Source organism: Cricetulus griseus, unplaced genomic scaffold, assembly GCF_003668045.3.
Source record: "Cricetulus griseus strain 17A/GY unplaced genomic scaffold, alternate assembly CriGri-PICRH-1.0 unplaced_scaffold_49, whole genome shotgun sequence".
Taxonomy (NCBI): Eukaryota; Metazoa; Chordata; class Mammalia; order Rodentia; family Cricetidae; genus Cricetulus; species Cricetulus griseus.
Genome location: NW_023277241.1, coordinates 110,674 through 135,689, shown reverse-complemented (window position 1 = coordinate 135,689; position 25,016 = coordinate 110,674). Strand labels below are relative to the sequence as shown.

Sequence of the window (25,016 nt, the reverse complement as noted above, 5' to 3'; positions counted from 1 at the left end):
CCTTTACCCAATTCTTCCACCTCCAGGACAGAGGCTGCCCACAGATTCATGACCAGAGATGTCAAGACATATTCTTCCATAAGTGCTTGAAAAACACACAAAGGTGACCAAGACAGATGACCTGTCAGAAGCAACAATGTTCCAGAACACTCTTCAACCCCTGAAATCTGTCCCTCTGTGTTGAGTATTACAGAGTTCTTTCTGAATAGATAGCAAAATCAACAGGTGGTCACATTCTTTTAAATGATATAGTGTTGCAAAAATGGTATAGTTGTACATAAAGTTACGCTCAACTTCCTGTACATGGAAAACAGGTCTAGATCTCCTGAAGCACTTAAAACAGCACACAGTCAACACACTGTACCAATCAGGGAATGTCAGTAAGGATGCAATATTTTACAAGTATTTCTGATGAACAATTGGTTGAATCTATCCACAATATGGATAACCAATTGTACCAGCTTTATTAGGCTTTCTTCAAAACACCCCACAGCATGAACAAGATGAAGAGATAAAGAAACAATGATGTATCCGCTCAACAAAATCAACCTGGGCTTCTAGAAGACAGAAGATAAACTGTAATGTTATAAAATAATATGCAAACTCTTTACCAACGGTTTTCAAATTCTACACATTAAAAAGTCAGCACATAGCCATGAAGAAATCAAGACTGTATATAAGATTATCTTACAAACCAACAAGGAATGCAGTGAATGGAAGGGATGGAACACAAAGAGAAGCTTAGTTTCTTTCTTAACCCAGACCTCAGAAGTTAACAGTGGGACATGTCTATATCCGCAGAACCTGGGCTACTGGGGGAGTTGGACTCCGAGTCCCAGATAAGCTCAGACTACATAGTGAGTTCTAATCTAGCCAAAGTAACAGAACAAAACTCTTGTCTCAAAAACAGATAAATAAAATTAAAACTATTATGAAAATCAGATAAAGTTAACTAAAATAGCAGTACTAAATTAAAATTCTTAAATTTAAAATCTTGAAATTTTGTAATTAAGGTACAAGATACTAAATCTGGAGTGAAATCTTTCCTTGGGAGGCAAAAAAAAAAAAAAAAAAAAAAAAAAAAAAAAGATTTCTTACTCTACTCAGTAACCATAAACTAAACTAATTCTGAAATTACTGTTAAATTTCTTAAGGGTTAGGGACTTGGCTCAGTGGTAAAACACTTGCCCAGTAAGCACAAGGCTCTGGTTTCCATCCCCAGGACAACAACAAATTTTAAGTTAAGGCCAGGGAAGGCAGTCAATGATTTATTTCAGCATTCAGGGAGAGAAGGCCACCCTGCCGAAAGGGGGAGGTCAGTCCTAAGCACATGGATTGGCAAGATTAGTACTGTGAACATGGCCACATGAACAAAAACGGTTTACAGATTCAATGTAAATCCCTTAAAACTTCCAATGCAATTCTTCACAGAAAATGAAAAAAATCTAAATTTTATAAAATATTATTTATAAAATTTTACTAAAAATTCCAAAATAGTCAAAATAATCCTGAACAATAAAAACACTGGTGAATTATCAAAATCCCTCATTTTAAGAGCTACAGCAAGAAAAAAAAAAAGACAAAAAAACAAAGATACACTGATCAATGTAATGGAATTGAGGACCCAGGTTTAAGTCTACATACTTATGGTGACCTGGTTTTTGACAAAAATGCCAAAAATACACTGGAGAAAATACGTTATCTTCAACAAATGGTGCTGGTCAAACTGGATGACAACATGCAGAAAAACATGAAACCAGATTCCTATCGTTCAACCTGAACAAAACTCAAATGCAAATGGGTCAGGGCCTCAACATAAAACCTTATTCCCTAAACTCAATAGAAGAGAAAGTACAAAATACACTTCAACTTATCGACACAGGAAAGGGCTTCTGAACAGGACCATCGTAGGAAAGGCCTTTTTAACTATTTAAGACCAATAGTTAACAACTGAGACCATATAAAACTAAAAAGCTTCTGTACAGTAGTCACCATCAATCAAGTGCAAAGGTAGAGTAGGAAAAATCTTCACTTGCTACATTCTAGCAAAGGGTTAGTATCCAGAATATACAAGAACTATAAATAAATAAATAAATAAATAGATCCTAAACATCAAGAAAGTTAACCTAATTTAAAACTGGGGCATAGTATGGGCATGGTGACACAAGCCTCTAGTCCCAGCATTTGGGGGTAGAGTTATGGAGATCTGTGTGTACTCCAAGGTAATTCAGGATACATAATGAGATCCTGGATCCACACTGGGAGTGAAACTGTATTGCATAAAAGGTGAAATACAAATGGCTGAGAAGTATGTTTCTTTGTTCACGTTCACCATCCTTAACCAACAAGGAAATGCAAATCAAAACTACACTGAGATTTCTTCTTACTCCACCAAGAATGGCCAAGATCAAAAAACAAATGGCAGCAGACAGACACTGATCAGGGAAAGGGGACACTTATTTAGTTAGGGTGTAAACTGCTGCAGCCACTATGGAAAAATGGTATGAAAGTTCCTCAGTAAGCTAGAAATACACACAAGCTTATGGTCAGCTGTAGCTTTCATTGGAATGCTTGTTCATCCCTGTTCATTGTTGCTCTATTAAGAGTAGCTAGGGTGCACAGTCAGCCTAAGATGTTCATTAACTGATGAACAGATAATAAAAAATGTAGTACATGTGCACAATGGGATATGACTAAACTGTTAAGGAAATGAAATTATGAAATTTGCAGGTAAATGGATGGAACTAGAAACAATCATTCTGAGTACAGGTACCCAGACACAGAAAGATAATCATTCAATATATTCTCTCGTGTGGAGGATGTTAGCTTTGAATCCTAAATATGTATGTTTTGTTGGGAATACATAGTTAGGGAATTAGTAAGAGGCTATAGGGGATGATGAGAAACTCTTTCAAATGAGGGACTATAGAATGTATTGATACCAGGGAAAGGTGGGGGGGGATAATAAAACAGGAAACAATGGTAGGGAATGAAATCACAGGGAACATGGAAACCTACTGTAGAAGCCTCCTAAAATATATACATTATGAGTTTAAATGGAGTCACCCTATAACAGGCAGCAATATCCCAACTAGACACCACATGTTAACAAATAAAAAGTCAAGTACCAGGAAAGGTTCTTGAGTTGTTGGCCAGTGGTGTCCTCTAGACTCCCAAGAACTACAGGCTACTGCCCTCGCTATTAGTTACTCTCCAAAACTTGACTAAGACCTCTGAGTATAGAACATGGAGAAACTAAAATGGTGTTGACCTTGTAGCTTCACTACAACTGGCTAGCTTTTAGAGTGCTGCAACGTAGCAAGCACACTACTGGAGGAAAAGGTCATCATTGATCTTACCCAGCTGTCAAATCTCTGAGCTACAATGACGACTGGCCTGGTAAGATAGGTCTACTGGTACAATAGTAGTACAAATGTTATGGGAGTTTCTGATTGGATTTAAGGCTCATCCTGCAAGATGAAACCCAAACCTGGTATCAATTTCAGAACCAACCTGTAGCTAAAGAGGTCATAGGCCCTAGGGAAGAATCTTCTACTCTTATTCTGCTAAGTGAACCTAGTGTTAAACCATTTTCTTAGTAATTACTGTTAAACCATCTTCTTAGTAATTACTGTTATATCAATAATTTAGTGTATCTCTCAACTCCCATCAGAGAAGCTTCTTTTGGCAGTAAGTGGTGATTAACAGAGAGACCCACAACTGGTCAATGTACAGAGAGGATGAGCCTGCCAGGCACTCAGACCTAAAAGGGACACTCCCTCCTTCCAAGACTCAGGCATCTTTGCAGAAGAGGAGGCAGAAAGACTGTAGTACAAGCAAGGCAACAGCATATTGGGAACAATAGGAATTCCCGCTGTCTGTGACAGCCACAGAATAAGGCATGTTCAACTTCACGTCAGACAAAATTCCAGAATGGAGAGTAGAAGGTGGGCGTGAACTTCCATCATAGATGAGAAACTATTAGCATTTGACATCTGCTGGGAGAAAGAGAGTCAGTCTTCTTTAAGTATGTAACCCTGACAGATTGATGCTCCAGGTAATGCCCCCACTTGAGAGTATTTGGTTGCACAAACTAGACTAAATGGGTTGAGAAACGGGGGTGGAGGGAGAACATGAGGTTGAGTGAATAGGACAGTGGATCTAGTAGGAGATGGAAGAAGGTGAATGTGAGCATTTTTGAGGGGAGGGGGGTTTCGAGATAGGATTTCTCCATGTACCCCCAGCTGTCCTGGAACTCACTCTGTAGACAAGGCTGGCCTCAAACTCAAGAGATTCACCTGCCTCTGCCTCCCAAGCACTGGGATTAAAGGTATGTGCTACCACTGCACCCTCAAAATGCATTTTAAGAAATTCGCAAGGAATAAATAAAAAAAATATTTTTTTAAATGGGAAGGCAGACAGGAGTTCATGACAGCCTGGGTTATACAGACAGACCCCTTTCTCAAACAAACAAACAAACAAACAAACAAACAAACAAACAAACCCACAAATAAGTCTGTAGGAGTTTGCAACACATCTTTAACAATTTATCCCTTTCTGTCTGTCAAGAATAGAAGCGCCCATATACAGTAAAACACTTGCTTAAAGCATGTCTTCAGCATTCGGTTGTGCAAATGTCTGCAAGCATCTGAACTACCAAATAGATAATGTCCTATTCATCCTTCAGAAAGGTCTGTATCGGAAGAATGTAAAACAGAAGTGACTTGCATTTCACCACCCACCAAACACGCTGCAAGCTGTGATGGATGTAACTGTAGCTAACAATTATCTTCAGTGTAACCCAGCTGTATTTCCCTGGGTGCCAGGAGCCAGCTGTGGAGCCCCACATCTCAGGATGCTAGTACCTCTCTCCTAAGCATGGAACTTGCGTCTGTCATCCCAAGGAGGGGACAAAGATTCTAAGTAATGATTGAGGAACAAAATAATCACAACCCCTAGGTAACAGTCTGTAAAGCAACAAAACCATCTTTTGCAATAGTAGCACAACCATGGACCATCAATCACTTAGCCCAGAGGCAATGTTTTTAGAAGGCTCTTTAAACAATTCATTTTCACACCAAAACCAGCTGAATTGTTTTAAAAAGAAATGTTCCATTACAAAGTCAAAGCTAATGCATAGTATGTCAACATTCTGATGAAGGTGAACAGAAGTGTTCAAGGTTTTTGTATTTTAAAAGCTGCCTCTGGTGTGCAGCTAGCCAACGCCTGAAATGACTGGTTTTGCTTATCAAAGCTACAGAGAGTTCTAACAGGGAAACTTGTAAGGGCAAGAATCTGCCCAATTGTGATTTGTCAGACCAACTACTCAGTGTTTGTCATGGCCTGCCACTTTTCTCCAAAGGAAGAGAATTACAGCAACAGATACAAGAGATTTAGGGAGCTGAGAAGGGAAGATAGTTTGTTTTCTGAACTTTCTGCAACTGTGGACCTAGTCAGACTCACTCCTAATGGAAATGTTAGAGAATACCTAACAACCTGAGAAAGACTGGTAGAACTTATCTTTACACCCATTGCCCCCCTCCCTGGACAGCAAACACTTAATACACAGCGTATTTATACACACCTCAAAACCCCAGTCTCTGAAAAAAAAGTTTTCTCAAGAGAAAACCCTGGTTTCAGCTTCTATGTAACGGAACATACTGTGGTTGCACAGTCTGCCAGGTGGATTCCACTCCCTGTAGGTACCTGGGAAAGTTCTTGAAGCTTGCTCACTACAGTGTACATCACACTGTGACTTTAATTGAATAAGAGGGGTATTTCTATGTCCAACTCCAAAGCCAGCTAGCTCCCCACTCAGGAGTCATAGAGGTGCTTTTACTCTCACCCTACCCAGTTCTATCCAAGGCACAACAAAAGGATGTGGGGAATTATGGGGACATTGGAAGTTACAGAAGTGCCTCACAGGAGTCTGATCTGAACCTCTTGCCCCCTGAGTATCAAGAATTATAGCACAATTCACATCTGCCAAGAAGGCTGCTGACCTGGGAGTAACACTCTTTTGTATATAGGATTTTGTTGTTATTGTTTGGTTGGTTGGTTTTTGGTTTTTTGAGACAGGGTTTCTCTGTATTGCTTTGGAGCCTGTCCTAGAGCTTGCTCTGTAGACCAGCCTGGCTTTGAACTCACAGAGATCCACCTGCCTCTACTTCCCCAATGCTGGGATTAAAGGCGTGCGCCACCAATGCCTCGCTGCATATAGGTATTTTAACATATAATAAATTAGCATTTAATTTAACATTAAAATAGTAATGACCCAGACTTATGGCTTCAAGGTATATGATCCTGAGTAGAGCCTCATTTGTATGGGAAGTTCAAAAGGGACTACTGACCTTTATTTCTAGTGAAGACATCCTAAGTTCCTGTATCATAGCTGCATCTACAGCTTGACCTAGTCCTGCTAAGTACCCTCAACAAACACATAAGGAATCACTTAGATTCCTTAGCCATTATTTGAAGATCATAATCTCAAAACCAACCAAAGTCCTATATATAACTATTGTAAAGACAGTGAAGTCTGACTATTCTTTAAAAAGCATGCTCTGGGGGATGTCTTTACTTTCTGTGTGCATCTTTTTCTTAATCCTCATGCATATATATATAGTTTTTTCGAGACAGGGTTTCTCTGTATAGCTTTGGAGCCTATCCTGGCACTCGCTCTGGAGACCAGGCTGGCCTCGAACTCACAGAGATCCGCCTGCCTCTGCCTCCCGAGTCCTGGGATTAAAGGTGTGCGCCACCGACGCCCGGCGTTATAAAATATTTTTATTAAAACCTCCACCCTACTTCTTGGGTATCCCTAAAATTCTTTCACAAATTCCAGTTTAGCCTGAGTTGAGGATGCTAAAAGATATGCTGAACTCCTCAGCCTGATACAGGCAGAAGAATGGTACTGTGATTTACACTTTTCCTGTCACCCTTGGCATATCTAGTTGGCTTTGGTTATGGGTTTCTAGCTCCTCTGCCTAGGGATGGTTCAAACAGCTGGTTGTAGCTCTTGGAGCACATTTTATATTGAACACAAGAAAAATAGATATTAGTGCCATGTTCATAGTAGCAAGCTCAATAGCACTTTCAGTTCAGTAAGCATTTTGATCCTTACTGCCTTTGCTGCTTTACTGGCTTCAAGCAAAACTTAACTATTTTAAGTTGACCTTCTTTTACATAGTAGTTTTTAAACAACAAATTGCAATATTGTTGTGAAGCACTCTACAGATCCTCTGTAAATTACTTACAATACTGAATATAACTGTTCTTTAAATAGTTATTAGCATGTGTGGAGAACAGATGCAAAACAGGCTTACATGTATTCAGTACAGACACAAGTGTTTATAAGTATTTGTGGTCAGCAGTTAAACAAATCCACATGTGGAACCCAAGGACACCAAAAACCAACTGCAGCGGTGAAACTGAGATATTCAGACATAGGTACGTAAAGACACACAGTGTTATCTATACATACTTTTCCTTAAATCTGATGCTATTACATGGTGCCATACCAAAATAACCCTAGAACAGCAGGTTGCACTGTCAGTCAGGCCAGCTGCATCTTACAGTTACTTGGAAACCTTTAAATAAACCTATTCATAGTAATGAATAGTCCTACATTTCTGCTCCAAATGACACCAAAGCTGAAGACTTCTTCTGGCTAGATAAATCCTAAATGCATCTGTAAAACCAGGGAGGCAAAATACTATTAAATGACAGATAAGTATTTAGAGGTTCAAACTAGCATGGTGTTAGAAAATAGACTGGAGAGGACATTACATCCTCCATTAGAAACCTTACTAACAGCTTTATGCTCTAAAGAATCCTAAGTCTGCAGAACAAATTTGTGGTCTTCCAAAGATTCTTCTCAAAAAACTGCCTAACAAATGACACTTAGATGTCTTTCAAATGAAAGAGCACACCATACCACCTCATTCTTCATTGGCAAAATTCTTCTGTAAGTCCATGCTGCGCTGGCTGGGTGTTTTGTTTTGTTTTGTTTTGTTTTATATCAAGCTGACACAAGCTAGAGTCATCCAAGAGGACAGAACTTCAATTGAGAAAACACTGCCATAAGTCAAGTTTGTTGGCATTTCTTAGTGACTGATGTGGGAGGGTCCAGTCCATTGTGGGTGGGACCACCTCTGTACTGGTGGGCCAGGCTTCTATCAGGAAGGAGGCTATGTAAGTCAGGAAGAACAAGGCAGTAAGCAGCACCCCTCTGTGGCCTCTGAATCAGCTCCTGCCTCCAGGTTCCCACATGGCTGAGTACCTTCCTGCCTTGGCATCCCTCAATGGACTCTGACTGGGAATATGAAAGGCCAAACAAACCCTTTCCTTCCTAAGCTGCTCTGGGTTTTGGTGTTTCACCACAGCAATAGCAACCCCAACTAAGACCAAGTCCTAGTGCCAAATGGCTGATTGCAATCACTTTATTTCCATTTCTTTACTATAGTCCATAATAATATTCAACTGGTTCTCGGAAATGCCAACCTTCTTTTTGTTTTTATTTCTCTCTTTTTTTTCGGTTGCTTCTGCTCTTCCATTTAAAACACAAAACCTCCACCAAATGTTGGTATATACCATAAAGGAGAAATATTTCTGCAAACAGAATTCAAGAACATATTTTAAAAACTGGTTTGTGCAATGCATCATAAAAGTTGGTTCATGGACAGAAATCATATGCTTATCTTAATAGATGCAGAAAAGGCTTTCAACAAAATACCCTTCATAAAGTTCTGTTGAAACTAGGAATACAAAGAACATATCAACATAATAAAAGTCATATATAACAAGCCTATACCCAACGTTATACTAATGGGGGGAACTGAAAGCATTTCCTATAAAATAAGGAATTAGACAAAGGTGTCCCATCTACACTCTTACTCAATATTATGCCTTTAGTTTCATGTAAGGCAATATGGTAAAAGGAAAATAAAAGAGATACAAGTGGGAAACAAAGAAGTGAGAGTATAATAGATAATATAATCTATACATAAGAGACCCTAAAGACCACCAGAAAACTACTAAAACTAATAGAAAAAAAACACTTTCAGCAAAGAGACAGGATAACAAAATCATATACAAAAATGAGTAGTTTTCCTAGACACCAATAATGAACGTGCTGAGAAAGAAATCAGAAAAATAATCCCATTCATAATTACCTCAAAAATAAAGAAAAGTCTTATAATAAAGTTAGTCAAGAGTGGTGATATTTTGTTTGTGATCTAACAAATAAATCTTGCCTGAAGATCTAGCAGAGCTAGCCACACTAGTTAGCCATAGATGCCAGGCAGTGGTGGTGCCCACCTTTAATCCCAGTACTTGGGAGTCACGCCTTTAATCCCAACACTGGGGAGTTGGAGACAGGAGTGATAGGGCTGGTCAGAGAGAGGAATCTAAGGCAGGAGGAGACAGGTGTTCAGAGCATTCAGTCTGAGGATTTGTAGAGGTCTTTCTTGTGGCTGGCTCCTTTACTTCTCTGACCTTTCAGCATTTATCCAGATATCTGACTCCAGATTTTTATTAAGATTTATTAGAGCCAAGGAAGTAAAAACTTCTATAGTGAAAACTTTAAAACATGAAGAAATAAAAGATACTTTAAGATGGAAAATCATTCCATGCTCATAAAGTAAACAATAATTATTATGAAAATAGCTATACTATCAAAAACAATCTACAAATTAGATGCAATTCAGACATCATTCTTCTTTATAAATGGAGAGTGGCTGAAAATTCACAGAGAAACACCAAAGACCTGTTAGTAAAGCAATCATGAGCAAAAGAACTATGCTGGAGGTTATTACCATACCTTATTTCATATGGTACTACAGAGAGATAGCAATAAAAACATCACTGGCACAAGCTTTTAATCCCAGCACTCAGGAGACAGAGGCAGGTAGATCTCTGAGAGTTCGAGGCCAGCCTGGTCTACTTAATGAGTTCCAGGCCAGTCAGAGCTACAAAGTAAGACCCTGCCTCAAAAAGAAGAAAAAGCATCATAATACTTGTACAAAGGCAGAGACATAAATCAATGACAGCACAGGAGACCCAGCTATTAACCCAGACTATCTACACATGGAAGAATAAAACTAGACTTGTGTCTCCCACCACATACAAAAAAACAATTCTAAGCAGATCCAAGACCTTAATGAAAGACCTAAACCCCTAAAACTAATAAGGACAAAGTAGAAGAAACTTTTAAGATACCAGTCTTGGCAAACACTTCTAAACTCAGAAATAATGCCAACAGTGATAAATGGGCTTCTATGAATGAAAAAAAAATTTATACACAGTCAAGGAAATAAATGCATAAAGAGACAGCTTACAGAACAGAAGAAATCTCTGGCACTATAATCTGACAGGGGGTTAAAAATCTAGAATAAACAAAGAACTCAAAAACCTGATCACCAGTGATCCAAAAACTAACCTATCTAATCAAAAACTGGTCTAATGAATTAGACAAACGGTTCTCAAAGGTGAAGTACAATCTGGCAACTTTGTATGAAACCAAGAATGTTAGAGCACATCCTTAACCCAGTATTTGAGAGCAGAAGCAGGTGGATCTTGAGATCAAGGCCAGCCTGGAACACACATCAAGTCCCTCAGAAGCAGGTGGATTTCTGTAACAGCTAGGCCAGCCTGGAATACACTTCAAGTTCCACTAGAGAGATCTTGTCTCAACACAAACAAAATAGAAATAAATTAAAAATTTTAAATATATAAAAGAATATTTAACATCACTAACCACTAAGAAACACAAATTAAAAACTACTATGAGATTTTTATCTCACTTCATTAAGAATGGAGTTTATTAAGAAAACAAGTAAAACAAATGCTGGTGAAAATGCAGACAAAAGGGACACCCTTATACAATGCTGGTGATTCTGTAAACTAATCCCAGAATGTGTTAGTAGGTATGGAGATCCATGGAAAAAGCTAAAAATAAATCAACCTTATGACTCAGCTATACCACTCCTGGGTATTTGTCCAAAAGTTAAAAAAAAAAAAAAATCACAGAAATGCTTGTACATCAATGTTTAGTGCACCACTGCCCATCAACTGAGGAAAGGAAACAGAAAATGTGACTTATATACAATGTAATTCATTTCTTCATGAAGATGCAATTGTGTCACTCTAATGAAAATGGGTAGGAGAGATAACTTATGAAACAAATTAAGTCAGTCTCAGAAGGGCAAACACTGCATGTTTTCTCTCACTTATGGGTCTCGGACTTACTAGGTACATAAAATGCTGTATGTGGAATGGTATGAAAGGAGAAGCAAAACTATTTGGGGACAAAGGAGAGTAATGGAAAGGTGGATGTCTGAGAAATATGAGGGCAGTGAGGGATGGAGGGGATGAACCCAAAGTACATTACATACTTGCATGAAGAGGGCCTAATGTAAACCTTAATAAAATAAAATTAATTATTAAAATATTCCATGTGTTTCTGCTTGTCAATAGTGTACAGGACTGGTACCAGCCTTCTACAATGAACTCATTCATTTCTTCACTCCTCCCTTTAAAATGCAGTTTTATTATGGTGTTTAGGGGGAATACTAAACTTAATATTCTTCTACATGTTTTAAAATGTGTAAATGCATGGCTACAGTTCAAAGTCATCTATAGAGAAGGTCAAGCTAATGGACACATGAAGTAACACTAGAGCAGCTGGAGAGATGGCTTGGTGATTAAGAATGCTTCTTGTTCTTCCAGAAAACCTGAGATAGGTTCCCAGCACCCACAGTGGACATTTAACAACCACCTGGAACTCCAGATCGAGGAAATACAACAAATTCCTCTGACCTCAATGGACACACAAGTAACACATTCAAAGACACAGGCAAACACCTAAATAAAAATAAATCTTAAGTAACATTAGAAAAACCGTGTAGTACCAGAATTCACTATAAACTGTATAATTGTGATACTCATTTAATAAAGCTGCTGTCCTAATATGAAACAATGACAAAATTCTTTTCTTTAGTATTTAAATGTAGCTTTTCACATTACAAGGCATGCTCCATTCTAAAGACAAGAATAAATCTATTCCAGCTGTCAATTCATTCTCATAATTAAAAATTCAGGTGACTTTTAACTAAACTGTGTGAGAATTTTGGTTAAAAAAAACAACAAACAAACAAAAAAAACAAGGCATAATGATGTATTTCCAACTTCTAATCTTTTGAGTTGGGAATCACATAAACTGTCTTTTATGCCCAACGCACAAACTTCTTATAGAGATTGATAAGACAGGGCTGAGAAGGCTACTACAAAATCAATAAGACAAAACATTACTAGGTGTAGTAATGGCTCCTTTTAACCTTTTTCAAATATACAAACCAAGTCAGCCAGATGAATCTGAAATTCATAGAACTGTAATTCTACCCCATGCAAAACTAGATCACTTACCCAACAGCCGCCTGGAGATAGATACACACACAACATTCTGAGGTGAACTTTTTACTTCAACCCTGCAACCATCCCCAAGAAGTATTTATGTATGTGTGCGGGAGTGTATGCACACATGCCATACATATGCATACATATGTTTATCTACAGTCACAAGCATACTCCTTTGGGCTTAGTATAGGTTTTGAAGGAATAGGGGTGGAACAGAGTTGTCTGGGAGAAAGCAGGCCAACTCCAGGTAAAGAAAGGCCTCCAAGTGGAAAAAACAAAAACAAAACAAAAACAAAAACTCACCGTTATGACAACTCCCTTCCTTTTAGAAAGAACAAATACCACTGCCACCCCAAACATAACGACTCTGGCAACATCCCAGGAGCACCCTGCCTGAGGCCTTCCCTGTCACCTCCGGGCAGCACAGGCACATGCATACAAACGCGCCCCTATACACGCAAACCACACTCCCCGAGGTCTGTGGCTAGCAAAGTTTCTACGGTTCCCTGCGGGCCTAGGCCTGGGCAGAGGACCCGCAAGGCTCGAAGCCGCCCTGGGAGGGAGGGGAGGGGAGGGAGGGGAGGGGGGGAGGGAGGGGAGGGGAAGGACAGGCGGCATCGCTCACCGTCGATGTTTTCCCTGTCGCTGATGTGCTGCAGGTTGCAGCCCGTGTCCTCGCGGCTGAGGTCCGTGTCGGGCCGGTAGGACTCCAGCCGCGAGTGCGCATTCCTCCGGAGCTTGGGGCTGGACGACACGCAGCACGAGGTTGTGTTCCCCATCGTCGTGTGCCCGGCTGGTAGCCCCGGGGCGCGGGCGCGGGCTCGGGCGCAAAGGCAGGCCGCCCGCGCCCCGCGGAGGGCGGAAGCCGCGCCGGCCCCGGGTCAGTAGCGACGGCGGCGGCGGGGCCTCGCCATGGACGGCGGCGACAAGCGGGCGGCTACGGCGACCAGTAGACAGCGGCCCTGGCTACTACGGCCCCAGTCCCTGGTTCGCGGCGGAGGAGCCTGAGTCCGCGACTGAGGCCCCGCACAGAGCTCACCCCGCCGCGGCCATGGCGGGCGGCGCCGCGCAGGCCGCCTCCCACCGCGTTCTCGCTCGGCGACCGGCCTGCAGCCGCGACTTCGGCAAGCGGTTCCGGTTCACGCCGGGGACACGCGAGCACGCGCGGAATAGCCAAGTGCGCCGCAGAAGTGGGCGCGTCCCCGGCGGGGCGAGGCGAAGGCGGCACTCAAGATGATGGTCGCGCAGCACCGCCCCACGACTGCGGGCGTCCGTCCCGTCCCGCCCTTCTGCGCGGCCCCGCCCCACGCCGGGGCGCTTCCGCTGCACCTCTCCGCTAGGCCCCGCCTCCTGCCCGCGGCCCCGCCCCTCCCCTCTGCTCTGGAAGCCGATTCTTGACACAGGAAGGTGTGCCGTTGTGGACACCAACGGGCAGGGAAGTCGTCTCCCGCAAGACTGCAGTGCGGTTCTCCGCTCTTCCGCTTCCAAGTCGCAGAGGCAGGAAGTAAATAATGGCCCCGGAGCCACGAGGGGGCGCCCACGGGAGGGAGTCTTAGCGCAGCCTCTTGTCTGCGGCCAGCTGGTGATGGTCCTAATGTGGGAAGAAGCTCAGAGTTCAGTTTGGAGCGCGCTCTGCTCTGTCAAGCTCTTTGGACTTGAGGACTTGAGAACCAACCTGGGTACAGGGGGGGGCGGGGGGAGGGGCTGACGAAGTCATGACCAATTAGCTGCCGTGTTACGAGTTTTGGACTACCCTTGTTTTATGTTTTACATGCCGTGGATTTGGGACTTGGGTCATCGCCGTGAACCAAGATAAATGTTGGAAAGAAGTTAAGGTGAGGAAAACAACCTTCTCAGTCTTTTCCAAATAGTGAAGGGGAGCTGGGGCTTTCTAACATCCCCTACCCCACATAAACCAGGCGTGTAACTCAGGCCTGTAATCCCAGCAGGGTAGAGAAGACTGGATTGTTCAGGAGTTGGAGATGTTAGTGAAGGAGTCAGTGAAGGGAGGGGTATGCGTGCGAAAACTGATGCTTACCTGGCATTAGCACTCTGTCCCCGTCCCGTTAAAGGCTTTGTATTGTTCACACCTACTCTTTTTATCAGCCTGTGCAGTCCATTCACGCCATGGAAGTGTTCATACATTGTTGCTCTACACGGGCTGAGGAGGCTCCATGCCCTGAGCTGCAATAACGCCATTTGTTGGGATGAGTGGCAGAATGCCTTGGGAAATGAAAGACTGCAGAGTGGTGATGCTGACCAGATGGGAGTACCTACTAATGGGGAGTTCTAGAGAATTGCAGCCCCAGGGAGGGCTGGTAGAGAGCACCAAGAGAAAATAATGTTCTTTATTAAGGTTGTACTGACCTTCTTCCCAGTGTGAAATGGAAATGCAATGTACTATCTTTTCTTTCAAAGAGTTAAATGAGACAAAAGGAGTTCCATCTTTAAAGAGTTTTGTGAAGATGCCACATAGAAAATACAAAAAACAAAACAAAACAAAAAACCTCTCTCCCTGTTAGCATTTTGTGAAAGTATATGCTCCGGGTTGTATCCTCTTCCCCAAAGCTACACTTTGCTTATCAACTGCCCTGCTTTAGGTTAGCCAATCTCATAAGCATGTGAGACCAGGCTCTGAGATCCCTTTGTGTTAGGAATAAAAACCCAGTAGCGCATCCACTATGACTTACCACTATGCACCATTTTGCAGAATCTAAAACCTTTGTCTTGTCCCATTTTCTTGCGACTCCCAGACCTTCTTCTAACAAAAGGAATGTTTGGGACATATATGCAAGTCAGCAAGGGCACACATTGAGACTTTCTGGGCTAGTGTGTAAAGTAAGGAGGTTATTCTTACAGCTTTGTAATTTGGGGTGCTGTGTGAGAGTCTGTGCATGGTATATCCACTCAGACATAGTAAAAACCAATTTAATCATGAAGTTCATAGTTATGTTGATCTTATGTTTGAAGATCATGAGAGAAATAGGAGAGCACCCAGGAAACAACAGAGTCCTATAGATGGATCATTGAAAGAACTCGGGAGTGGAGGGAAAGGTGGGATTTCTGCTAACTTACCACATGGTAGAACAGTCACTGGCCAGCAGGGATGTTTTTGTCCCCTTTACTTTCCCCACTCCCTCTTTAACATTCTCACCCCATTCTCTTTAGAAACTGTGTCTTTTTAGATTTATTGGGGAGTGTGAAATGGAAATTTAAGCATTAAGCTTCAGTAGTGATTTATCTAGTTGTCACCTACCCTGAATATACATAAATTTACTCCAGTTTCCAGGCAGAGGTGCCACTGGACTGACACACGGTGGCACTTTGGGAAGAATTTTGGACCCTAGCAATTCCTGGCAGAGTTGTGATGCTAAAGTGATAGTTATATTGAGCCACCACCTAGACGCCATACACTGTTTTTGTTTTGTTTTCTTTTGTTTTGTTTTCTCACATTTAGGCCTACTTTCTTATCCCCCACTTGACAATTTTTTTTTTTAAAGCAGGTAACTGTCTAATAGCAAAAACACTAAGAAATGGGCAAAGTGTTTGAGTTTGGCTCTAATTCCAAACTCCAGCCACCTTCACTGCACTGCCTCCAGCTGAGCAGGAGGGAGTTGGGAAGCAAATTGGACAAATCTGTATTTGTGTGTGGAAAGACTAGACTCTTCTGTGTTTTGACAGAAGCTGAGTACTTAGAACTAGTTCTGGGATTGGAGAAGAGGGATGAGGGGCTATTTCTGCACAGTGGCAGATTGAGCAGAGATTGTAGGAACAAGTAATGTGCATTGAGCCACAGCATCACCAATGTTGTGTCATGGTGTGGTTCCCCCAGAGTGGAGATGAGGTGAGAGCTTCATGGAGTATTAATATCTCCAAAATGTTCAGTCTGAACATAACTTATAGCCAAGAATGAGCTTGAATTTAGGAAACCCATGCTTCAAGCTCCCCAATGCTTGGATTATAAGCCTGTGCCTCCATCCCAGTTGTGTATGTTTCTTTTTTGTTTGTGTTATAAAACATGTATTTTTTAACTGGGTGTGGGGCACCTCCTGTGCCATGGCACTTAGGTGGAGGTCAGAAGACAGTTTTTCTAAGTTGGTTCTTCCTTGTATCCTTACCCACTCAACCATGTTGCTGACCCCCACCTAGTTATTATGCTGTACTACAAATCCAACTCGAAATCCTCCATCCTGCTAGGCAAGCACTTTACCAACTTTACTACAACCCTAGCCAACATTTGGCCTTGATGTTTTTGTTGTTGTTGTTTTGTTTTGAGATTATAATCTACTCATAAGCACCCTGATGATTCAGCAAAAAGCAGCAGTTGGAATTATTAATACATCTCCAACAATTATTTTCAAGAATTTGATCATTTTAAAGAAGTAAATGTAAATAGAACTTGATAAACTAAGTCACTTCTTTTCAGGGTTTATTAATTTGCTTTGGTTTAGAAACAATAGTTTTTACTTTTAACAGGTTTTGTGGAACCATAAAGACAAGATTAACATTCACTTATATAATAAGAACTAATCATAAAAGAAAATCAGAAGTTGGGATTGTAGTTCAATAGTAGTGTTCCTCACAAGCATGTGTAAAAGCCATGGGTTCTATCCCTAGCACCTCCAAAAAAAAAGAGAAAGTACCAATAACAATAGGCAATCTTAATTGAACCAAGACAACATAATGAGCTTTATGTCAACCACAATGGCATCCATTAAATAAGAATCAGTCTTCTGAACAACGCCTAAGTTACCTTCCACAGCACAGGGTAGATTGAGCAACCTAACATCTGGAACCTAACCCTGTGTTAAAAATAAAGGAAATACAGAGTTGGAGAGAAAGACAGATGATATTCAGGGTATAGCTGCCCTTTCTTATCTCCTGGAAAGTGAGCTTCTGTGTCAGTTACTCAGACATTTCCAAGGCACTTGTGGATACGCAACTGTAACTTGTTATCTTGCTACCTTCCAGTGACCTTCCCTCCGGATAAGGACTCTGGTGGGAATCTGCTGTGGTGTAAACTGGTATAGCAGAGATACTGAATTGACCACGTCAGATATTCCATCTGTTAACAAAACATTTCTTTAGAATGTACTGAGCTAGGAACTTTACAGATACAAAAGTAGTAATAGTGTAGTCCCTGGCCTTGAGAAATTCACAATCCAATGAAGGAAACAAAGTTGTCCTGAGTGGAAGAGTTTCCAGGAAGTGCCAACATGGTCAGAAAGTCTCTTTCAGATGAAAAGTTCCACAAAAAAAAAAAAAAAAATGAAGACGGAGTAGGTTTATGCACTTGGGCCAAGTCTTATGAACATGATAATTGCCAAACACAGTGTTCAGGATTCTGGGGTTAGGTTCCAGCTTAGCAGGGAAGAAGACTGCTACATAAGAGGGACGGGGAAGAGATACTTCTCCTCACTCTCTGTAAATGAGCAGAGCCTTTGTTTAGGGGATACATTAGGATGCTGGGACAGTCATGGCTTCTGGATATTTAGAGGGCCCCCTTGGAAACAGATTCAGCTACCTCAGACTAAAAAGTCTCACCATTAGTTTTGAGGCCAACATGTGGCTTTAATCCAATTCTATATTGTTACTCATCCTTCCATGCTCACTGAGAATAAAAGTTGTAAACATATATGGGCTCACAGGGATTGAGACTATAATTTTAATAAGGCAACCTAGCATCTAGCAGGAGGATCAAGGAAGCAGTTACACTCGGCAAAGCTTCTGCATGTCCATGCAGTGTCTGTTCACTATCCATCTTCCTTGGTTACAGGGCCTGCATTTTATGAGGAACATCCTTTTTTCCCAGCCCAAAGAGGAAAGCTAACCATGTGACTAAGTCTGGCCAATGAGATGTGAGTTGAAGCTTCTGGCAAAGCTTTCTACAAATGCTTCCTTTTTAACTGCACAGAATGTGGGCATGTAATTTCAGCATCCACTATAGAACATCAGGAATGTAGGCATGGACTTTTAGCATCCACTTTAGAATATCAGGTGACCTTGAAGAAAGTCATATAATAAAATAATGTCTGGGTAAGTTTTTGTATGGTGGTAATAAACTCTTACTTTTAACTACCAAGTTATGTTCAGCCAAACCTTATTCTGGTCTAGTCAGGATTTAGTACTATTTGTTGTCGAGTTTTGTGTATTCATGTTTATAGTTTCCACTGATTGATCTACAGATGGTAGGAGCTCTGACCATGAATGTATGGCTCCCCACAGTAGAGCTCAAGATGAATTGGAAGCACTGAAGCTACAGTGCAGCTAGATTCGTCCTCATGACCAAAAATAACTCCAGAAAGAAGGATTTTATTTGTATTTGCAGGTCCAGAAGGGAGAGTCTATAATGGTGGGAGGCATGGCAACCACAACAGGAAGTTGAAAGATCATTTCCACCACAACATAAGCAAAGAGACAGCTGGCATGGGGTAAAGCTAATGGAGCAGGGCTATAAACTCTTTAAGACTGCCCACAGTGACATATTTCCTCTGGTAACTACCTTATAAAGGTTCCATAACCTCTCCAAAGAGCACCAACAACCAGGAACAAAATGTTCAAATACAAGAGGGATTGTGGGAGAGGGGCATTTATCATTCAGGCCACCATATTCCACTGACTAACCCCAAAAGGCTCATGGCCACATCATAATGCAATGTGCATTTAGTCCAGCTTTTATAACCTCCATATTCTTTGACAGCATCAATGTTGTTTAAAAGTCAAAAATCTCTTGTAGGACTCAAGGCACTCTCTTAACTACGAGCCCCTGTAAACTCAAAAAGCAAATTGTATACTTTGAACATGCAGGGCACAGAATGTGTCTTCCGGAGGATGTTGGGGGCACAGTGGGGATACGGAACCAAATGGCTCCAAAAGGGAGCTCCATGCCTGGTGCCTGGAGCTTCCACTTCAAAGGCTTTAAGTGGCTCTGCTCCCCCAGCATTACTGCCTACAACATGTGTCTTTCACTTGGGCTGGCTCCACTCCCAGTGTTCAGTTCTCTCTGGCTTTAGTACCTCTGGCATCTTGGAGTCTCCACTGTCATCCAGGCTTCATTTTCACAGCTTCATGCAATAGCCTTCCAACCCCCCCTGCCCTCTCAGGGCCTCCATGGTGGACTCCCCTGTTAAATAATGCCTGATACCTTGGAGGAAAAATCCACAACCCCGTACTTTTGCATTTTCATCCCTCTGAGTCCAATGAGTGGTACATGGATGGCACTCCCAAGCGCAGATGCCAGCTTACGATAGGCCTTGCCTGCTTTGACCACATTATCAGGAACTTTTGTATTCAGTTGCTTTCTAGGAGCAAGCAACCCCTTAGGCTTTGTCTTTTGACAAACTAGACACTTGATGAGCTAGAGTCTGCCCTTAATGTGCCCTTCCATTTGTTCCAGTGCAGAGCAGGCTGAATGCCATTGATCTACTTAACAGTCACACCTTCTCTTGCAGCACATTCCTTGCTTGTACCATTAAGCTTCCTAGTGCTCTTTTTCTCTCCAAATGGTACATTTTGTATTTCTTTCTGCCCCATTTGTTCTTTTATATTGTTGACTTTCTCAAGAGTTATCAGTAATAATAAAGTCACAGATTCAACATAATTGATATTTCCTCTACCAAAGAAATTAGTCCATTACTTGTTAATTTAGGACCAGTCTAGTTCTTACAAGGACAGAAGGCAGCCAGATTCTTTGCCAAAATATCACATAAATGACCTGTAGCTCAGTTGCTAATGGAGACCTGTTTTTCTCTGAAACCTCTTGAACTAGGCCTCCACAGTCCCATTACTCTCAGCACTACTGTCTTCCAGGCTTCTACTAAAAGGCCCATCAGGTTCTGCCTAACAGCATTCAACTGGTTTTCCAGTTCAAAGTTCCAGAGTCTTCCACATTCCTCCAAAAGTAGAATATGGTCAGGTTGTTACCAGTAACAACCCAACTGTCTGATCCCAGCTTCTGTGTTAGTTACTTCTTGTTGCTGTGATACAATGCCATGACCGGAAGTCATTTAAGGAAGCTGAGAGCTCACTTATGCAACTGCAAATGTGGTGCAGAAAATGAACTGGAAGTGGCATGAGACTAGACACTCTCTAAGCCCACACCCCAGTGACAGACTTCCTACTGGAAGTCTGTGCGTCCAAAGTGTTCCACAGCCTCCCAAGCAGCACCACCAACTAGGAAAGAAATATTCAACATGTGAGCCTATGAAACACATTTTCCATTCAAACCATCATACTACCATGGAAACAGAACAAGAGGAAATGTCTGGCATGCTATAGTTTGGACATCTAAAATTGCGATTTTTTTTGAGGTTTCAGATTTTGAATTTTGGGTTATGGGTGTTTAGCAGATACAGTCTGCACAAATATTCCAGTAAAACAAAATCAAACCTGAAACACTTGTCCCAAGCATTTCAGATACAGAATACTCAATCTGTTGTTTAATATAGCACTCCTTAACTATTTCCAGAAATGGAGCCTTCCACCTTAAGTATGGCAGGCACTTAACAGCTGGTATCTTAGTGATGTGATCCCAGGTCTCAGTGTTACAAACCCTGACAGCGTTTAAATAGAACAAGAATAGTTGATGACTTATAATGTACTGCTTCTACACCTTGCATTAGTGACATTCAAGGAATTTAAAATACACTACAGCCCCTATGTGGTATTAAAATAAGCCCAGGGCCAACAGGAACAGCTAAGCAGGTCCTACTGAAACTGACAGAGCTGTCACTCCCCTCCTTAGAATCTGTCACAGCTTCTCCTGTCTCTGAAATGAAAGTTCCAGCCACCTAGTATTCAAGCTGCCTAAAATTCTCTCTTGTGCCTACCCCTCTGGCCACTCACTTGACCCATATAAACTTGTTAGTGTCTCTCCTCACCCAGCTGCATATCTTTTTGATTCTACCTAACATTCAGGCTTCCAAAGAGCGATGTTTTTTGTTTGTTTTTCTGGACCTCATAATAGCTCTAGTGACCCTCATAAAACTTACATGGAACTGAAGTGCAGCTCTGTGATAGACAAGCACTTGTCTAACATGCACAAAGAGTGGGGTTTATCCCAGCACAACAAGCTTGCATGGAATATATTTAAAACAACCATTAGTCACTTTTCAAACCTACTGTTGTTTTTCTGCATTAATTTGATATACCTGTTAAACTGTAAGCTTGCAAAGGGAGCACATACTCATTTGAATTTATCCTATTTCTAATGTCCTCTTGTCTTTTTCTTTCTCCTCCTCTCCCCTCCCCTGCAGCAAGAGATGAATTTTGGGTAGAAGGGTACTGATACTGAATATGAAATGTTAGTTTTCACTGGTATTTCCCTTTTACTACAGATTGTCATTGCTGTTTGGGTCAGGCCCAGGGCTTCAGGTCCACTCATAGACCAAATATTGAATTTGTTTTCTTTCATATATTTTTATGTGTGTATGAGTATCACATTGTGTGAGGGTCTCTGCAGAGGCAGAAGAGGTGCCAGATCCCCTGGAGCTAATGTTCGTTGTGAGCTGCCCAGTGTGGGTGCTGAGAAGCAAAACTGGGTCCTCTGGAAGAGCAGGAAGCACTCTATACTGGACAACCAGCTTTCTAGGCCTAGGTTGCAATTTCTAAGAAAGTATTTATCTCATTGTTTGCATTGTGATGCTTTTGAGACTTATAGAGACTGTTTTTATTAAGTCTTTTCCTTTCTCTTGAATTTAATTAACCAAGAAAATATTTGAAAAAACAAAGAAAATAGCCCTGTTGTAAAGCATTATACTTCTCAGAGCTTAGTCCTGACTTGTATTCAGAAACACTAGAGTGGGGAATGGTTCATTAAGGTGTCCACTTTACAAGGGGACACCAGAATCCCATACCTAAGCTCTTATTTTAGCCTACAAGCAGCCAAGTCTTCCAGAAGAAAAAACATACATCCTGTTTGTCTAATAATAAGTGATATTCTATGATTTTTTTCTATTTGTGTAACTCAGTAATTAGTAAACTGACAGGTACCTCTTGGGTCCCCAGTTAGGCACAACCACACCCCAGCACCTATTTTCACAGAGAGATCCTTTATCAAGTGGGAAGAAAAGTTGAAGTGGCTGCTTTCTGACTCAAGCAGAAAACACTTGCAAATGACTTTGCAAGTTTAATTTTTGAGAAGAGAAAAAAGGGTAGTCTGTATTAGAATGATCTAGGATGCAGTGGTATATTTTGTTGGGGCATGTTAATCATGGGAGCCAAAGGGGGCTTTTGACTGATGGATTTTTTTTTTCTGTAACAAGGTTTCTCTGTAGTTTTGGAACCTGTCCTGAAACTCACTCTGTAGGCCATGCTGGCCTCGAACTCATAGAGATCCCCGTCTCTGCCTCCCAAGTTCTGGGATTAAAGACATGTTCTGCCACCACTCTTGATTGCTGGACTTTATTAGTTTGATAGCTGGACCTTGATAGCTGCAGGAGGAGGAAGTAGCCACATAAGGGAATAGAGGGGGCTAGATTCAATGGTTTTTAGCAAGGCAAAGGGAATGGGGAAAAACACCAAGGCTTGCCAGAGCCATGTGCTTGAGTTGGCTAATGTCCTCTCAGGGGCAATTCACCAATTTTCCACAAACATTTTATTATGTCATCACTCAGGAGGGGGATGCCTCTGGAAGCTAGAAGGCAGGAGCCAGGGAGTATGCTATACAACCCATATGTGCAAGGCAGCCCCTTCACCAAAGAACAGCACAGCCTGAAATGGCAATGAGCCCAGGGATAAGAAAGCCTGATGTTCCCCCCCCCAAGGCATAGAAACATGATCAAAGAGAAAGAAGGTAAGAACCAGACCATGGCCAGGAATGCCATGAAACACGGTCTTCTGGGCATGACATGACTGTTGTACCCATGAACTCACAGCAGCAGTGGTTCCCTGCAGAAGACTGGGCCCTTCAACATTCGGTCATGGATGAGGGAGGAACACATGACATTCTGTCCCTCCCTCAGGAGCTGTAGGTTACAGTGGTGGCAGTGTGAGGGAGAACCATATTTCTCAGTAGTAAAGCCCCCACCCATGTTCATTCAAACAGTCCTAGTTAAGTGCATTGCAACTCACACAAAAATGACATGAAAGTAGGAGGACTTGATGGAAAGAAGGGACTTGGTAGGAGGGGTATAAGAGAATATCATGAATGGGAAAGGAGTATGATCAAAGTGCATTTTAAATAGACCTATGTGTCATGTAACAGTTTCCTCCAAGATTTAAACATTCCATCCTGCAGGAAACTCCTTAAGTAGGAATGTAAAAACTCAAGATAGCTTGAGGAAGTCCCTGAAACTGACCAGAATCACCTGGCCCTTTCATCAAGCCAGGAGTAAACACCACCAAGCTGCTGAGCCAAACTGCAAAGACTGAGACCAGACCAGCTGCTGGCAGAAGCAGAAGGCAGCAGAGCTGCCTGGAGGAGACTTAAGCCAGAATCACTTGAAAAGGGTACTCTCCAGCTGAGCAGTGGTGGAACACACCTTTAGTACCAGCACTTGGGAGGCAAAGGCATGTAGATCTCAAGACCAACCTGATCTACAAAGCTAGTTTTAAGTTATGCTCCAAAGCTACACAGGGAAACCCTGTATCAGAAAACCAAAAAAGAAAAGAAAAGGCTACTCGCCAACCTTTTGAGCTGCTTTCAGGCTGCGCAGTCTGCTCCATGTTTCCATCTTTTGTGCACTGTCACCCATTCCGGAGTGAGCTTTGGTGCAGCTTGTTCAAGTCATTTTTGCTCCTGTAAGTAACTCCTCACCTCTATTCCTATATGTAACTCCAAGAAACTCATTGGTTTACCAAGTTGGATTTTAGTGGTGTCTATACTTAGGTCTGTCCTGGGCTTCCTCTCTGGGACAAATAGACATGGGTGTAGCATCTCCCTAGGAACAGTTTCCTCACACAACAGTAGTATGATAATGTAAATGAATAAATATTTTCTTCATTTTCTTTTTGTAAGTCTGGTCTAGTTTTCTAGTGGCCATTAATTCTTTCTATCAGAACATCTAACATCTCATAATGTAAAATATAGCAGAAACTGCATTCTGTAAGAAATTCATTATCCATCTAGAAGAGGATTTAAAAGAGTCAAGCCTGTCAATTTCAGAACACGCCTTAAAATTATTTTCTGACAGAAATGGCCTTTTTGTCACATTGTTTTGTTCTGTGTTAACAGGGTGTCATGTAGACCTCACTGTGTAGCCAAGGTGACCTTGAACTCCTTATCCTCCTGCCTCTACTTCCTTACTTATGAGATTGCATATATATATATGCAATATATATCACTACTCCTGGGTTTTTACATTGTTACATGTCCACCCTGGGTCTTTTTGCATGCTTGTCAGTGTTCTCTAACCCATATTTTATTTTATAAATGTTATTGGTATATGCTCATGGTACATAGTGATAGGTTTCAGAAAGACATTGTCATACATGTATGTCATATATTTCATGTTCATCCCCTAATATTCTCGAGTATCTTACTCCCCCCACCCTGCATCACATACTGGTCTTCATTCTCCCTAACTGTCACCTTTTAAATGCTAAAATAGAGATTTAAATTTTTCTGAATGAGGAATTTTCTCAGCCCTTATTAAAGTTCAATGACA

At 41.6% G+C, this 25,016-nt stretch overlaps 1 protein-coding gene across 1 annotated transcript in view; it reads left to right on the top strand.

Annotated features, from left to right (window-relative positions):
* The window catches only part of LOC113838691, a 41,581-nt gene that overhangs the window by 5,653 nt on the left and 10,912 nt on the right, over window positions 1-25,016 (top strand). Inside the window, exon 2 of the mRNA XM_035453872.1 lies at window positions 13,098-14,246. Within this exon, the coding sequence (XP_035309763.1) occupies window positions 13,098-13,648 (551 nt within the window). The 3' untranslated portion in view covers window positions 13,649-14,246. The remainder of the gene's footprint in view (window positions 1-13,097; window positions 14,247-25,016) is intronic.